This window comes from Ostrinia furnacalis, unplaced genomic scaffold (assembly GCF_004193835.3).
Source record: "Ostrinia furnacalis isolate ACB-3 unplaced genomic scaffold, ASM419383v2 OfSCF2491, whole genome shotgun sequence".
Lineage (NCBI taxonomy): Eukaryota > Metazoa > Arthropoda > Insecta > Lepidoptera > Crambidae > Ostrinia > Ostrinia furnacalis.
The window spans coordinates 1,592,992-1,611,484 of NW_021132730.1; the positions used below are offsets into that span (position 1 = coordinate 1,592,992).

At 40.3% G+C, this 18,493-nt stretch overlaps 1 protein-coding gene across 1 annotated transcript; it reads right to left on the bottom strand.

The window, feature by feature from the left end:
* Positions 1 to 9,608: 9,608 nt before the first annotated feature.
* LOC114355710 (uncharacterized) lies at positions 9,609 to 16,126 on the bottom strand. The gene is made up of 7 exons (XM_028308681.1): positions 15,964 to 16,126; positions 13,187 to 13,389; positions 12,686 to 12,760; positions 12,159 to 12,307; positions 11,546 to 11,653; positions 11,128 to 11,197; positions 9,609 to 10,229 (listed from the first exon to the last, which is right to left on the bottom strand). The coding sequence occupies exons 1-7, from the start codon at positions 16,055 to 16,057 to the stop codon at positions 9,609 to 9,611; spliced, it is 1,320 nt and encodes a 439-aa protein (XP_028164482.1). The 5' UTR covers positions 16,058 to 16,126.
* Positions 16,127 to 18,493: the final 2,367 nt, after the last annotated feature.

Sequence of the window (18,493 nt, forward strand, 5' to 3'; positions counted from 1 at the left end):
TACTCCATTCGCCTCTAGTGAAGTGGAAGGAGTCGTGTTTCTGCAGTGGAGACTAAATGATCTGATTCATGGCTGCCGTCACTGAACAATGAATCCATTTTTATTGACCACCATCATAGGAGCAAATTAGGAAACAGTAATCGGTTTACACGGACTCTTCTAAATACTCTATCGACAATTTTCAATGTTCCCTCAGAATCTTGACTAGGTACATTAATACGATTAATGAGCTTTAAAAGTTCCTTCTTTGCGTTTCTATTGTAGGTAGTGGTTTTAAAAATACGGTACAGTCCTGTTGTCCCCCCTGCTTGGCCCCCCTAGGGGAGCCAACAGGATTTCGAAACCTAGCCAGGGGGGACAACAGGACTAGATTTTTAATCAATGATTTGAGGACTGTTGTCCCCCCTGGCAAAAATTGTTTAAAAGCCATAAAATTTTNACTTCTAATCTAGTTGTGCCGTTTAACGACCTTTAAGCGATGTAAGGTTTTTGTTTTTTGTATTTAGCTGCCTTTTAAAAAAAAATATCTTGAGAACGGTAAAAGATAGAATAACCGTTCCTAGACAGATCGATAGAGAATTTTTTTTAATACCATTACATCAAAAAAGTGAAAAATGACCAAATGTCATTTAGCGGCCTTTTAGCTTATAGACGGCAGACCTGTAGGCCTAAGATGCGCGACGCGATAAGCGGTTATCACGCCATTTTATCGATTTTTCCCATACATTTTGACGTCGATAAAAGTTATCACGGCGCGCATCTTAGGCCTACTGGAAAGATGCTGCAGCCCACCCTCCAGTATTTTGATTGCTTAGTCGGCTCTTACGACTCACATGGGAAGATCTGATGCTTTTTAGGGTCACAACACATGCCTGAATATTGTTTTTAATTATAAACATCTTTACTGGATAATAATTATACTTAATTTGAGACAATCATCCATAAAATTCCGAATTCCGCTGATTTTATTAGTCGCTTATAAATAGTTATTGTAATAATTTTGGTAGAATTTAAAAACCCATTATTAAAATTAAATACTTTACTTGATTACTTCCTGGACATTGTTGCAGATATTAGAATGGTTTTAGAATTTATTCTATATTATATTCAATTACATATTTCATGTTTATTATTTAATGTAATTATTTTAGAATTTTTATTGTATACCATTTTTTTTTATGCATAACATTTTATTTAGTAATTTAGAAATAAATTGTTATTTAAGTATTGATTTTGACTACTTCCGGGGCATGCTGTCGATAAGTCGTTTCGAGCCGGTTGACTTTGACGAATGGAAGGGGAAGTTGCCTTATCGGGGGCATGCCGCCGGACAGGCAGTTCGATTGGAGCATTCAAAGCAAGAAGTACTAACTTTAAGGTGTTATAATGTTGGAAATGTATAAATTAGTATCTTGAACAAATAAGGAATTGATCAACAAGTAACTTTTCATTATAAATCAGAAGTGACTCTGGAGAAAAACCATGATTTTGAAGTCATTTAGTAAGAGAAATTTTGGTAAATGGAAAATCCATAAACGCGGGTTTAGATTTTTATAATGAGAGCACTCTTTTACGCAAAACTGACGCTGATGTACTTAGTTTGGCGAAGCATTTTGACAACATTTCAGTTGCAAAAGATTTAGTCAATTATCATTCTTACTTATAGATAGAACTAACATATAAGCATGAATGTTGATAAGATTGACGTTCTTGTAATGTTAGTGATCAATGATGTATAGGTATGTAGACCACTGACAAATGGTCGAAACTTCTCGGAACTGTCATTTCTCACGGGTTTGAATAATAGTTCTACACTAACATTCTATTAAGGTCCTAATCAGAAGTTAAAACAAAATCAAAAACAAGGAAGAATAATTACCTAGGTATATGCGACTTCGTTCAAAATTAATTGTTTTTGAATAAGCGATTCCTTCATGGAAGCTTTAAAACTTAGCAAACAATCTTTGCTTCGCATGGGTGGAGGAAGATTGTTCCAGATCTTTGATGCCGCATATTTAAAAGAACCTTTAAAGCCTTGTGTCCTGTGTATGGGTATACACAATTTATCTCCCACTCTGCCACGAGTGTTCAGACCATGTGCGTTCTTTGTCCACTCAAGTTTCTCGTAGAGGTAATGAGGTGTATGACTTTTGACAATTTTATGCATAAGAGTCATAAAATGTAATTCTCGTCGTGCTGACATCTTAAGAACCCGTTCCTTATTAAGGTAAGGTGTAACATGAGAACGTTTTGGTATTTGGAAGCAGAATCTAGCGCAAGCGTTTTGAACACGCTGAATGGCCTTCTCAGTCACAACCAGAATGCGAGGGTGATATACTACGTCACAGTAGTTGAACTGGGAAAGAATTAAGGAGTCTACCAGTATAATCCTAATCCGTACGGCCAAAAAGTCTCTAATGTGGTATAACATTTTGAGGCGATAGAACGCGCCACGAATCTTAGCACTAACGTGCTCGACGAACCTCATCTCTGAGTCCAACATTAGACCCAGATTCCTTGCGACATTTACGCGTTCCAACCTCTCATCATTAATAAGGATAGCCGGATTATTTTGACATATTTGCCTACACTGATGTCTCGAACCTAAGACCATAAATTTTGATTTCGTGGGGTTGAGTACTAAATTGTTTTTAGCTGCCCATTTAAAGATGCTGACCAGATCCTCATTGAGTTTTAATTCGGCTTCTCTGATGTCAGTTGGTTTAAAAGATGTGTAAATCTGAGTATCATCAGCATAGAGATGCAGCTTCGAATGTTGCACACAATTCAGCAAGTCCGCCGTAAAGATGATGAAGAGAATTGGACTCAGAATTGAGCCCTGTGGTGTACCTCTTTCCACTCGTTCAATATTTGACCTGATCAAAAGTCCATTTTTGTCCTCCAACTCAACAAACTGCCTCCTATTTGTCAAGTATGAGTGGAACCAGTCACATGCAGGCACCGAAATACCGTAAAACCTGAGTTTGGCAAGTAGTAGTTCAGCACTCAGACAGTCAAAAGCTCGAGAAAAGTCCAAGAGCACCAGAAAACTACCCATTCCCAAATCGGAAGCCGAGATGATATCATCAGTGAGTTGTAACAGCGCTGTAGCCGTACTATGACCCTTGCGGAACCCGGATTGGACCGATGGTAAAATTTTTTCTTGCTCTAAATATTTAGTCATCTGTTTGCATACTACCCTCTCTATAATTTTGGATAAAACAGGTAATATACTAATTGGCCGCAAATCCTTATATTCCTGCACTGAAGATCCTTTTGCTATGGGTTTTATTTTGGCCAGCTTCCATGGCTCAGGAAACACTCCAGTAGTGATTGATTTATTAATTACATGGGTAATAAAAGGCAATGTAACTGGAAGAGTCATACGTAACATGTGAACTGATATTGTATCATGACCAGCAGCACCTGTTTTTATACCAGTTATAGTATTTTTCACTTCTATTTCAGAACAAGTACTTATATTGAAAATACCTTCACCGAATTTATTTCTCTGGAAGAACTTCATAGTGTCCTGATCAACGTCAGAATTTCCCGGTACATTCAAGAAGAACCTATTTATCTCGTCAGGTTTGTGTAGGTCACCTGGGATTATTACCGAGCTCTCATCTCCCAATAGAGAATTACTCTTTAAATTTTTCCACATTTCATTTGGATTATTCCTGTTTTTATTCACATAGTAAGTGAAAAATGCAGCCTTTTCCCGTCTCAAGGTACTGGTAACCAAATTTTTTAATGTCCTATAATACTCCCATTTAGAGTCCTCCCCTGTCTTACGAGCCCTGGTCAGAGCTTTATCTCGCAGTGTCATCATTTTCTTAATGTTGTGAGTTATCCAAGGACAATTTTTATTTGCATTTGATTTTTTGTAACGCAGTGGTGCATGTTTATCGAATAAAATTGTGATAAGCTCATTGAATTTGCTAACCATCGCATTTACATCTCCACAATCATAAATATCTGTCCAGGGTAGGTCGTGGAGATCAGTTATAAACGAGCGTTCATCTATACCTGCCAGAGAACGGGCCAATACATATCTGGAAACGGGCCTAGGTTTACATATCCTCAGTTCTGTCATTACTAAAGCATGGTCACTGAGTTGAGGATTGTGATGTACAGTACAATTTTGGACCAGAGGTGGACTATCCGTAATTACAAGATCTATAAGAGTGGAAGAAGCATCATTTACTCGGGTAGGTTCCCCAACTATCTGATAAAGATAAAGATAAAGATAAAGATATTTATTTGCAAGAATAGGTAAGTACAGGTTATTGTTGATGTTACATGTATTAAGGACTCTATTCTGTTAAAATATTTTAACATGCAAATTTACGGGTAAGGAATTCCCGAACACTGTAGAAACAAACAGTAGTCAGCCATTCCCGAAGCTTTTTCACCATCAATTTTGTAGGGCCATTTTTATATACATCAGGAATTTTGTTATACACCTCAACACACATGCAGTAACAATTTTTCTTAATAAGTGAAGTTCTTGGGCAAAAGGAAAGAGCTAGCCTATCTGAAGACCTTGTGTTTCTGGGGTACACTTCAGCCGCGGTTTGGAACAGTTCTGGATGTTGTCTTACAAACTTAAAGATTTCTAATATATACATTCCAGGTACAGTAAGTATGCCCAGTTTGATGAATAATGGCTTACACGGTTCATATGGCCCTTTACAGCATAAAGCTCGCACACATTTTTTCTGAGCTATAAATACCCTCTGTATATCCGTGCTGTTACCCCAGATTATAAGCCCGTAATTTATAATGGAGGCTACATAGCCGTAATAAGCACTTAATGATACACTCAGTGAAGTGATTCCTGTTAGTCTTCGAAGGACGTAAACAAATCTGTTTATTCTTTTACATAAATTATCCACGTGGCATGTAAAGTTTAAAGTTTTGTTTAGCGATATTCCTAAAAATGGCGCACTGTTAACGCTATCTAGAATTTCGTTACTATAATTTATATTCATTTTGATTTCCTTACGTCCTTTTACACCAAATTGTATGTATTTTGTCTTAGAAAGATTAACATTTAAATTATTCATATTTAGCCAATTAATTACATTATTGATAGTTTTATTAATTTCATATTCATACAAATTCAACATGTCAGGATTACATTTAATAATTATAGAAAGGTCGTCAGCAAACATAATACACTTATGCCTAATAGTAGGTGGCAAGTCATTTATATAAAATAAGAATAATAATGGTCCCAATACACTACCTTGGGGTACCCCAAATTTATTGTGTTTGTAGGTAGACCTGTAAGTAGAGTTGTCGTCTGATCCAGCTATTTCAACACATTGATACCTATTTTCAAGATAAGTTCTAAGCCACTTTAATGCGTTTCCACGCACACCATATCTTTCCANGATCCTTTTTCCACATTTCATTCGGATTATTCCTGTTTTTATTCACATAGTAAGTGAAAAATGCAGCCTTTTCCCGTCTCAAGGTACTGGTAACCAAATTTTTTAATGTCCTATAATACTCCCATTTAGAGTCCTCCCCTGTCTTACGAGCCCTGGTCAGAGCTTTATCTCGCAGTGTCATCATTTTCTTAATGTTGTGAGTTATCCAAGGACAATTTTTATTTGCATTTGATTTTTTGTAACGCAGTGGTGCATGTTTATCGAATAAAATTGTGATAAGCTCATTGAATTTACTAACCATCGCATTTACATCTCCACAATCATAAATATCTGTCCAGGGTAGGTCGTGGAGATCAGTTATAAACGAGCGTTCATCTATACCTGCCAGAGAACGGGCCAATACATATCTGGAAACGGGCCTAGGTTTACATATCCTCAGTTCTGTCATTACTAAAGCATGGTCACTGAGTTGAGGATTTAAAGTTTTTTGTCACTTTGTAAGTGTTGAGTTTTATGGAATTGGGAAAGAAGTACCGAGTTTGAAGCGTTCATGAGCAGACATTGTAGTTGAATATTCAAGTTCAGAATTTGATTATTGATGAATAATAATAAAATCCTACTTGCTCGATTGATGGTTTCATTTAATTTATTTAAACCAGGTTACCTTTAATAATATTTTTCGTTCATTTATGAAAATATCAAATTAGCCCGTAATCCTGAATCCTGATACATAAATTTAGCCTATTAATTTAACACATGTACGACTGTACTCAGTGTTGCACTATCAAATGCAATTGAAGCGCCTCTATGCCAGGGTTTTTATGTTCCTGGTCAGGCTATACAACAAATAAACAATTTATCTATCTATCTCACGCCTCTTCCCGATTGGTAGGGAGAGGTCATTTCCAACCGCCGCTCGTTCGCTTAGGCTGGGCACTGNCCTGCCAGAGAACGGGCCAATACATATCTGGAAACGGGCCTAGGTTTACATATCCTCAGTTCTGTCATTACTAAAGCATGGTCACTGAGTTGAGGATTGTGATGTACAGTACAATTTTGGACCAGAGGTGGACTATCCGTAATTACAAGATCTATAAGAGTGGAAGAAGCATCATTTACTCGGGTAGGTTCCCCAACTATCTGATAAAGATAAAGATAAAGATAAAGATATTTATTTGCAAGAATAGGTAAGTACAGGTTATTGTTGATGTTACATGTATTAAGGACTCTATTCTGTTAAAATATTTTAACATGCAAATTTACGGGTNTTTTTTGTATGTCTGTGTCAAGTTATGTCCAATAAAGAATTCTTTTAAATCTTCCGTTTGTCTTCCACGTCCCAAAAAGTCAATGTTAAAATCCGTTAGAATAAAAATGTGTTTACAGGATCTGAATGCGTTAACCGACTCACCCAAATCCTCCAAAGCTGTTTTATATGGAATCGATTCTGGTCGGTAGGCCGTGCCTATTGCTATCTTCCCAATACCTGGTAGTCTTAACTCTAACCACATTTGTTCCAGGCTCGATGCCGGATGGGATCGGATTCTTATTTGTAGGTCTTTTTTAATGAAGAAACCAACTCCTCCACCCCTAGCACCTCCCGACCTTGACTTGTGTTTCAAGGAGTAGTCTGGTAAGACTATGGTAAACTTATCTTCTCCTTCCTTGAGCCAGGTTTCATTTAGTGCCAGAACATCAGGCTTATGCATATCAACACACGCAAATAATTCATCCCTCCCCGTATTAAGTGAACGTACATTTAGTAGTCCCAATTTTAAATTATAATGCCTCTTACGAGTCATTGGCTTGACGGTAGAGGAGGAAAATGAGACAGATTGTGTTAAATTTCACCCAGTAGTAGAAATAAAAAAAAAATAAAAAAACCAAGATTTTACTATTCTTTAGTGTTTCTGTGTGATGAGAGATGCATGCCAAAATGAATACATACAAAAAGAAAAAAAAAGTCACAAAACATCTAGTAACATTATTATCTATACTTATAATAAATCTGTAGAGAGGTCAATTCTGTACATGAAATATATTTTCAAAATAACTATCAGGGGGTGATTAGTGATCGATACTGATGCCAAAAATGCAATCAGTAAAATTTTTGTCTGTCTGTCTGTCTGTCTGTCTGTCTGTCTGTCTGTCTGTCTGTATGTTCCTTATAGAAACAAAAACTACTCGACGGATTTTAACGAAACTTGGTACAATTATTTTTCATACTCCTGGGCAAGTTATAGGATACTTAGGAATTCCCACAGGACCGGGAATTAGCGGGAAAATCTTTTTGTATGAAAAATCTAAACTGCTTAAGTTAGACGCTTGAAATTTGGCATGCAGGTTCCTTAGTAAACTTAAAGCTCAGTTACAACAGGATATTGCAAAATTCCCACGGGAACGGGAGTTAGCGGGAAAAAACATATGTATGAAAAAATCTAAACCGCGTAAGATAGACGCTTGAAATTTGGCATGCAGGTACCTTAGTAAACTTAAAGCTTAGTTACAACAGGATATTGCAAAATTCCCACGGGAACGGGAGTTAGCGGAAAAAAACATTTGTATGAAAAAATCTTAACCGTGTAAGATAGATGAAGGGGGTAAAACGGGATCCACGCGTACGAAGTCGCGGGCGGCCGCTAGTCTATAATAGGTACCTATCTATTTAAAAGAGGCTAACAGACCCGATAATGCCCTGAAACATTTGGACACTGGAAACAAAATAAAATAAAATATATCTATGATTAGTCAAACAATAACTTTGTAAATATTTTGTAAATTAAATAACACATAGCAATTTTGAAAGTTTCGTTTTTAAGTAGCTTTAAGTCTTTTGTAAGTAGAAAAAACTTTTAATACAACGTTATCTCAAAAAATAAAATCCTAATAACTTCCCTAAATATATTCAAACAATATTTAAAATTAAGTTTATGATGCCGCCATAAAGTTTAGTTAATCAAATTGGTAAACATTTTACATTAATTTAAACAGTCATTGAAGTAATATGAACTACTAGCGGCCGCCCGCGACTTCGTACGCGTGGATCCCGTTTTACCCCCTTCATCTACCTTACACGGTTAAGATTTTTTCATACAAATGTTTTTTCCCGCTAACTCCCGTTCGTTCCCGTGGGAATTTTGCAATATCCTGTTGTAACTAAGCTTCAAGTTTACTAAGGTACCTGCATGNTCGCTTTCGGGTAGTAATATGTCAAAATTGTTGGTTCTTAGGCGAACAATGTATGGAGAACGAACATTGTCCTTTCACCCAGTAGTAGAAATAAAAATAAATAAATAAAAAAACAAAGATTTTACTATTCTTTAGTGTTTCTGTGTGATGAGAGATGCATGCCAAAATGAATACATACAAAAAGAAAAAAAGTCACAAAACATCTAGTAACATTATTATCTATAACAGGTACCTATCTATTTAAAAGAGGCTCAGACCCGATAATGCCCTGAAACATTTGGACACTGGAAACAAAATAAAATAAAATATATCTATGATTAGTCAAACAATAACTTTGTAAATATTTTGTAAATAACACATAGCAATTTTGAAAGTTTCGTTTTTAAGTAGCTTTAAGTCTTTTGTAAGTAGAAAAAACTTTTAATACAACGTTATCTCAAAAAATAAAATCCTAATAACTTCCCTAAATATATTCAAACAATATTTAAAATTAAGTTTATGATGCCGCCATAAAGTTTAGTTAATCAAAATAGTAAACATTTTACATTAATTTAAACAGTCATTGAAGTAATATGAACTATGTAATAACATTATTATAACTCATTGAAAGTAGGTACTTTAGTTCCAGTGTCTTCCTTCAGAAATTCATTTTTAGAAATTAGTTGCGGCGTTACATTCATAATAGCTACTCGTAGGTACTTAGCAATCTCCACTTACATAATATTATGTAGTTCGAGCACTAAAAAGAAATAACTCCAGTATGTACTAGTAATTACCCCTAAAACACAAAAAAAAAGAAATAAATAAATCTATATTCATTTAGTACGTGTGCTCATACTAGTTTCATTTTCATTAAATATCTGGTTTAAATCTTGGATGGTTGAAATTCGATGAACATTTTCGCCTTCACTTCTCCTGGCTAATATTTGACCATTCTTTGTCCAGACATACTTCCACTGCAATCGCCGCGCCTCTTCCTTCGCTTGATGAAACAAATTCTTATTTAATTTAGTGAGACGCTCATTCAAATAAATATTGGACCGCGGGCCCGGCAAGCCCATATCGGTTGTAGACAGAGATCGCCGCGTTATCGCTGCTATCGGCGATTAAGCGTCGCGGACCCGACCGGAACACATCTGCCACATCTTGGTCTTGTATGTCAACGCCAATCTTAGAAGCAATTGTTTTCACGATATGGAGCGGGCTTTCATGTTCATTCTCTGTGATTCCCGATATCTCGAGTTCGTTCGATAATAATAGCTGATCCCGATTATCAATCTCGTTTTTGAGTTCAGTGATTGTCAGTTCCAGTCCCACATTTGAGCCCTCAGGCTTTTGCTGGTTCTCCAGGGCACCTATTCGCTGGTCCAAGGCAGCTACGGATTTGGAGATTTCCCTTACATTTGACTTGCATGTCGAAAGCTCAGTTTTAATTTCTCCTAATTCGATACGCAGGTTGGATATTTCCTCACGCAGGTTCTTTGTTTCGTCCCGCAGTGCACTTATCGCTGCGACCAACTCTTTACCCCAGTTGACGTTTATTTCAGACGTATCACCGCTGGGGCTGTATTCTTGACTCTTAGCTTGGCCTGGATTAGAACCTTCGTCATTCAAGCCCTTCACCGGTGTGTCCGTGTTGTCCTGCCTTGGTGTTTTAACTGCGCAACAAGGACAAATCCATGCTTTAGGGCTATTTGTTCCCAAGGCAACGCACTGCTTATGGTAGATTCCCTTACATTTCAAACATGTTGCGCCACCTGCCGCCGTCATGAACTTTTCGCACGCACCGCAGTTTTTATTGCTTGGCATGTTTATCAATAATTGTTATTGATCGTTGTTTACGTTGAGATCGAGAATGAAAGTGCGTTCGAGAGATAGCGCTGTTCGATATAGTAATTTATTACGGTGTTTTTGAAGAAAAACCCATACAAATAATACTTTCCTGTGTTTTCTTCTCGAGTTTATATCATTAACAATCGTGAGCAGCAACAAATACTGGATTATCGATCACCATTTAGCAAAATTATCAGCGTTCGAGTCACAGGTTGAGAGGTAATTAATTAGTACACTTCATATCAAACCAACATTTCACTTTCAAAGTTTGCACTCCTTACATCACACAGAGTCACCTTTTTAATGTTATTTAAACATCTAAATATTTTTAAAATGAAAAATAAGTGGAGCTGTATATTCACACTGTGACTACCCACATATTTTTTTTGTCACATACTACTTTTAGCATCGACGATCGGTGATTTATCCGCATTTTAGAAGCTAAATGCAGCGCATACACTATAAAACGCCAAACACGGCGTTTAAGTCGCTTTTTGGAAGCTTATTCACACGCGATTCCAACACCGCGTCCAAACGCATGAAGTCACGAAATCACGATGCTGCTTCGATACAATCGCAAAATCGCCAATCACCGATGTTAAAAGTAGCATGTCTGCTCTGGCCCTTATCTCATATCCTATTTTAAGCCGTGGGTTTTACATTAAGACCTATGCTTAAGGTAATATCGCTCTTATTAAAAACTTACATTGGCAACTTGGTCGTAGTGCGTAGCAACCATGATGACGGGTGAACCGGGGGCGCGCGCTTGTATCGACCTGTAACAACATTTGATTTATGTAGTTTCCACCCTCTATACACTAATGAGCTGTAAGTAATGGCTAATTAGAAGATATGATAGGTCAAGTATACTGCTAGATAATTCAACAAAACAGTTTTTTAACAATGGTCTTTAAATGACAATTTGTATATTATCAATAGTGTGTGTTTCATTTTAGCTAGTATAAGATTAAAAATCGATAGCTGGAAATCCGTAACATTGTAGTAGGTAGAATTATGCTCTGACAATTTTTAAATCAACAATGTTCACCACCGTGATCTAAATTACACACAGCGTCATCTATTGATAGCATCATGAACTACTATCATATCTTCTCAAGTCTCACCTGAGCCACTCGATAGCGCCGGCGAGGCCATTGCGGCCGTCGGTTGCTTTCCATACGACCAAGTATAACGACCGGCGGGACAGGAAGTATTGGTGTGTTGCATAGTACCTGCGGACGAAGTTAGCAAATGAGACAAGATAAACTCAATGGATTGATGATGAATGAACCGGAAAGCGAAGCATAGGACGACCACCCACAAGGTGGACCGACGACCTTATAAAGGTAGCAGGAAGGTGCTGGATGCAGGCCACTACCAAGCGGTCATTATGGAAATCATAGGAGGAGGCGTATGTTCAACAGTGGACGTCCTGTGGCTGATATGATGATGATGACCTACTTATAAGGCCGGCTCCTTACGTTGGTTCTAACGCCACTCCAAAGTATGAATTTAGAAAATAGCTTGGCCCAACGTTGGTGTCAATACTATTTTCTAGATCCTCACGTTGGACGGTTGGCGTTGGTGTGTGGCTTTAAAATGGTGGAATTTTTTCATAGTAAACGTTAGGTTGAAACGAAAGGTCTGAAACGCGGTCACGGCAGTTCGAAAAACTTTTGCACGTAGGCTGCACGCGTTGGTTTGCCCGAACCTCAAATGTGTCTCATTTCTACTCACTCCTGCTGGCCGCCGAAGTCCCACGTGCGAAAGGTGACGGGCCCACGCGTGGAGCGATGTTTCTCGTACACCCACGTGCCGATGTCCACGCCCACGGTTGAGAGGTTCCCACGCCTGGGTGTCTTGTTGCCCATGCGCTTGGCCCAGTGCTGGGAAACGATTATGTGGTAGAGTGAGTGTAAAATGCATAGTTAACGCACTTAACGCCCTAAAGAGCGTTCTCATTGAAAATAATTTCAACAATAAGGTTTACATCAAGCAAAATTAAATTCATAAAATCGTGTACATTTACATTATTATTGAGGTAGAGAGCTAAAGGACTCGTTAAATTACGAGTATAGCACTCCCACATTGCTATGAAATTGTTTTAGTTAGTTTTGCAAGGCAATCGAATCGCATTTAGCCTCTTGATTAGGCCATTGTGCGCGATTTGTGGTTTATCTTCCTCCAACAATCCCAGATGTAATATTATTCAAAACCAATAGTACTTTATTCCAATCCAATAGTAAACTCAATGGAGTACTTACATCTGTCGGTTTTCTTCGATGATGTATGGCAGACTCCTGGCGCAAGCATTCCAGTAAGCTTGTCTTGCCGATGCCCTGCGGGGAAGAAAAAATATGTATCAATAAGTATCCATCTTTTCTGAGAATAGGGATGTTTCCTGGGTAAAAAAGCAAGAGTTTTAAAGAGCCCGTCAGTTAGCTTATCAAAAACTACTCGACACGTATTTTTCACTTTTTAAAACTAATGAAAATGTAAAGAGATAAACCGTGCCAAAGTTCTAAAGAAAAGGCCCGTGACGTCAATGAGTGCGTAAAAGTGCAGCACTTTTTGACGTCGCGCGGAACTTCAACGCACTTCACTATTTGTTTGATTGACAATTAAAAATATACGTGTCCAATATTTTTTTATATTAAAATTGACGGGACTAAAAATTTTTTTTAGGAAACTAGCCTATTCATGCACCGAAAAAACGTCTACGGAATTATCTAGAAAAACGTTATATCACTGCAAAGCAAACTGACCTGTAACCCCACGAACATAAGCTTGATATTGGTGTACGGCCGCGCCTCCTGCAGCACCGACTTCAAGTATCCGACGACGTCGGCGCTCTTGTAACGCCCGCCACGAAGCATGGAGCGGAGAGGCTCTTGGAGCGAACAACCGCTAGCGTTCAGGTTCCATAGGCGGGATAGGAGACCCATTTGTGGAGGGAGGTCGGTTATTTCTGGAACGATGAGCAAACCATTTTTATTTTACAGTATTATTTGTAAATACAAATTACCACTAAGGCCCGCCATATACGGGCAGCTTGAAGCAGCTAGTATCCGACAGCTTCAAGCTGCGACTGCACAGTGAACTGCAGAGTTCTATGGACGCACATACACGAACCGCTCAAGCAGTTGCAACTGATTCGGGCGGTCGACAGCTCTCGCGCAGTTACCTCCGCCCACTTTCTTCATTCCACGGCGCGCGCGCTTGTGATTTGTTGAGCAGTTAATACCAACTGCTCGAGCAGTTATCACTGGCAGCTTCAAGCTGTTGACTCTTGACTGCAAGAGCGGTCCGTGTATTGCCGGCCTAATAATCCCTTTAACCCCTCTCGTGGTTAATTAAATTATGCTTGTGTTACGAGTGGGTTCACCACAAAGCTATGATAGCCGAACGGAGAAGGGGTCGGAGTGGCCGACTCGAGATCCGAGGAACGCGGGTTTGAATCCCACCCCCACTCGACTATTGTGGTAAGCCCACTCGTAACTCAAGCTTATTTAGCTTACCACGAGGGGCTCACGGGACTATTAAAAAAAGCTCGAGCGGCGGCGGGGATCGAACCCGCGTTCCTCGGACCACAAGTCGACTAGTCCAACACCTTCACCGTTCGGCTATCGTCGCTTTGACCACTGAAAACTTCCACTCTTCCCGTGGAAAAGTAAGTGGCGATTGTGTGGCGTCGGGTTTGGACAAAATTACTGTGGTCCGTTATTTCTGGTAATGGAAATGGTATGGACCCTTATTCCCACTGGTACCAACCCTCGTTCTCACTGGTACTTACCCTCGCCCCGCTGTACTGACCCTGGTTCCCTCTAATACTGACCCTGATGGTTCCCACCAGTACTGACGCTAGTTCACTCTACTACTGATCCTGGTTCCCTCTAGTACTGACTCTCGCCCCGCTGTACTGACCCTGGTTCCCTCCAGTACTGACCCCTGTTCCCTCTTTATTCTTTTCTACTGACCCTCGCCCCTCTGTACTGACCCTCGCCCCGCTGTAATGACCCTCGCCCCGCCGTACTGACCTCCATTTCCGCTGTACTGATCCTCGTTCCCTTTATTTTACTGAGTATTGCGCTCTCCCGAGATTCAGTTCGTACGCCGTGAGGCAGGAAGAACCATGGGTGGTGGTGGGATTTGTACTAACTCTTGTTCCCGCTGATGTTGAGCACGGAGAGCCCGGCCAGCGCGTGGATGGCGGGCGGCACCGACCGCAGCAGGTTGCACGACACGTCCAGCATCGACAGCAGGGAACAACAGACGGCTCTTGAAGCAGTAGGTCAGTTGTGTCGCGACCTTTGTCTCGCTGGTACTGATGCTAGTTCCCTCTAGTACCACTGACCTTCGTTGCCACTGTACTGATGCTAGTTCTTTCTAGTACTGACCCTCGTTCCCGTTGTACTGACCCTAGCACTGACCCGCTGTACTGAGCCTTGTTCCCTCCAGTACTGGCCCTTGTTCTCTCTAGTACTGACCATATAGTTTCCTTTAGTACTGATCCTCGTTCCCTCTAGTACTGACCCTCGTTTCTACTTGTACTGACCCTTGTTCCCGCTGATGTTGAGCACGGAGAGCCCGGCCAGCGCGTGGATGGCGGGCGGCACCGACCGCAGCAGGTTGCACGACACGTCCAGTATCGACAGCAGGGGACAGCAGACGGCTCTTGAAGCAGCAGGTCTGCTGTGTCGCGACCCTTGTCTCGCTTATACTGATGCTAGTTCCCTCTAGTACTGACCCTCGTCCCCGTTTTACTGACCCTCGCACTGACCCGCTGTACTGACCCTGGTTCCCTCCAGTACTGACGCTGGTTCCCTCCAGTACTGACCCTGGTTCCCTCCAGTACTGACCCCTGTTCACTCTAGTAAAGACCCTGGTTCCCTCTAGTACTGACCCTTGTTCCCTCTAGTACTGAAATTGGTTCCCTTTAGTACTGACCCTGGTTCCCTCTAGTACTGAACTTGGTTCCCTTTAGTACTGACCCTGGTTCCCTCCAGTACTGACCCTGGTTCCGTCTAGTACTGACGCGGTTCTCTTCAGTACTGACCCTGGTTCCCACTTTCTTCTTTCCCACTGACCCTCGCCCGCTGTACTGACGCTCGCCTCACTGTACTGACCCTCGCCCCGTTGTACTGACCCTTGTTCCCGCTGATGTTGAGCACGGAGAGCCCGGCCAGCGCGTGGATGGCGGGCGGCACCGACCGCAGCAGGTTGCACGACACGTCCAGCATCGACAGCAGGGGACAGCAGACGGCTCTTGAAGCAGCAGGTCTGCTGTGTCGCGACCCTTGTCTCGCTGGTACTGATGCTAGTTCCCTCTAGTACCACTGACCTTCGTTGCCACTGTACTGATGCTAGTTCCCTCTAGTACTGACCCTCGTCCCCGTTGTACTGACCCTAGCACTGACCCGCTGTACTGAGCCTTGTTCCCTCCAGTACTGGCCCTTGTTCTCTCTAGTACTGACCATATAGTTTCCTTTAGTACTGATCCTCGTTCCCTCTAGTACTGACCCTCGTTTCTACTTGTACTGACCCTTGTTCCCGCTGATGTTGAGCACGGAGAGCCCGGCCAGCGCGTGGATGGCGGGCGGCACCGACCGCAGCAGGTTGCACGACACGTCCAGCATCGACAGCAGGGGGAACAGCAGACGGCTCTTCAGCCCTGAGCCTGAGCCCTGTGTGGTAAACGTAAAAAGTAATCTGTCTGTGAGCACTTAGAATTATGTCCAATGACCCCAAGCTAGCCATCTTATCGCTCGCGCGTAATTATGTTGCAGTCGCGACGGCAATACACGCGCGAACGATAAGAAAGGGTAGCTTGGGGTCATTGGACAAAATTCTACGTGCTCACAGACCGGGCTTTAATATTATAAATGCGAAAGTAACTCTGTCTGTCTGTGTCGCTTTCGAGTGCATTACCGCAGCAAAATTTTTATAAATGTTGTGAGCTTTAGAGAGTCGAGAGTAGGTATAGCAGATAATNGTCGCTTTCACGCCTAAACCACTGAACAGATTTTGATGTTTTTTTATGGCAGGAGGCAAACGAGCAGACGGATCACCTGACGGTAAGTGATGATATTTGGCATAGATAGAGATAGTTTGAGTCCCGGGAAAGGACATAGGATAGTTTTTATCCCGGTTTTTGAAACAGGGACGCGCGTGAAATCGTTTATCTGTGACAGATAAAATTTCACGCGGGCAAAGCCGCGGGCGGAAAGCTAATTTATTGATATTATAATTAACTAGCGGCCGCCCGCGACTTCATACGCGTGGATTCCGTTTTACCCCCTTGGGGGTTGAATTTTGCAAAATCCCGTCTTAGTGAGCACCTACGTTCTAAAAGGAACCCCCTTGCAAAATTTGCGACTCCTAGCACTTCCGTAGTTTCTGCGATTTCGTGATGAGTGAGTTAGTCAATCAGTGACCTTAAGGCCCTAGTGGCCCCTAAGGCCCGGTTTTCACCAAGGCTCCGTCCAGTGCGTGNGGACTTAACTTGATAGAATTCTTAAATACTAAACTAATCGCAATATTTTCTCAATTAACTATGTATTTAGACGACGAAATTGCCTAACTATTTATGCCTATAACATATTTGTAATATTACTGGTTAATGATTGTAACGAGTTGAAAAAGTACTGTTTTTGCGCCAAACGGCGTAAACGCTCTTAATTGCGGCCTTCCTTGAGCTTAGCCTCTAGATGGATTGAGACATGCGATGTATCGTTTACGCTTCTAATTGGCACAAAATCGTGTCAGGATTATTTGTTTTGTATTAGCTGGTTTTGGCTTTCGCACGATTCGTTTTCACACCCAGACTTAAGTTGTCTTGAAATGAGAAACTAATGCCCATTTTCAACATCAATCCCTAATTTTTAAGTGACCCCTATGGTAACACATAACAGAAATTTTGTTTCCATAAATATTATATAATATAAAAATTTGGGATTGATGATGAAAAGTTCGGATTGGATTTTATTCCAATGAATTAACCAAATGGCCTAGAGGCACCCGCTGAAAATTATTGATAATACTTGCTATTAGTTTCGACGTAATTGTTGAACAAAGATACCCCTTCCCAGCGGTTTCCATAGTAATCGGAATAGGTTGTGTGATTCTTTCAGGCAGTGCATTTTCGCATGTCGCGTGCGCTATGGAAACCGCTGGGAAGGGGTAGCTTTGTTCAACAATTACGTCAAAACTAATAGACGTAGACTAATAAGTTTACATTAGTTTTATAGAATAGCTCAAATACTAATAATACAATGCAAATAAAATATACCTTAACGATCTGGTTTTTCTTGTGTTGGAAAATAACTGAAAAAGAAGTGAAAAACGTCATGTTTTTTTCTAATTAAATCCATTCTTACTCCCTTAAAATGTATGAAACTTGTATCTGTTTTCTACTTCTGCTAATAGATAATTTTATTGGCTATCGCATGATATAAAATTTTTGCTTATTAGTGTTAAGTTACCCACGCTATCACTTGTTTTTGAAGGAAGAGGTGAAAACTTAAAATTCAAAACTTAATCCTTGTAATTTTGCGAGAAATGGGTCAAGCCCTAAATTTGAAGCATTTTCATCGATAAAAATTGTCCATAGATTATGCCCTTAAAGTTTGATCACTACAAGCCCGGACACATTGTATAAGTCTAGTAATAATGATCTATGTTGATTTTGATCAATATAAGTCTAGTAATAATGATCTAAAACCTTAAGGCAGGGAAAGATTTTAGAGATAGTCACCAGCTAGTTTTACAAATATCTAACAGAATACTGTTATTTAACAAAACTCGGTTTATACTATCAAAAAGGTACTTCAAACTGACAATATGCAGCGGACTCTCTTATCTTGTTACTGGTAGAGAGAGACCTTGTTTATTGAATTACGAAATTGACTTTGTTTTAATAATTAATTGATATCCAGCCGTGTAACGCTTCATTCGAATGTACAATAGCCGCCGGCCGTAGATTGGGATGAAACGGGTACGGTTAAAGGAATAACGATCAGAACCATTATAATTAAACTCGCACAAGCATAGTGACGTTACGTGTATATTTGGAA

What these genes read in the sequence shown, in the direction of transcription:
- LOC114355710 (XM_028308681.1), bottom strand. Translation starts at nt 16,057, where the DNA reads ATGCTGGACGTGTCGTGCAACCTGCTGCGGTCGGTGCCGCCCGCCATC. An exon ending in ATCGAAGAAAACCGACAGAT is followed by an intron (nt 12,308 to 12,685) that starts GTAAGTACTCCA and finishes ATCGTTTCCCAG; the next exon opens with CACTGGGCCAAGCGCATGGG. An exon ending in ACTACGACCAAGTTGCCAAT is followed by an intron (nt 10,230 to 11,127) that starts GTAAGTTTTTAA and finishes ACACCAAGGCAG; the next exon opens with GACAACACGGACACACCGGT.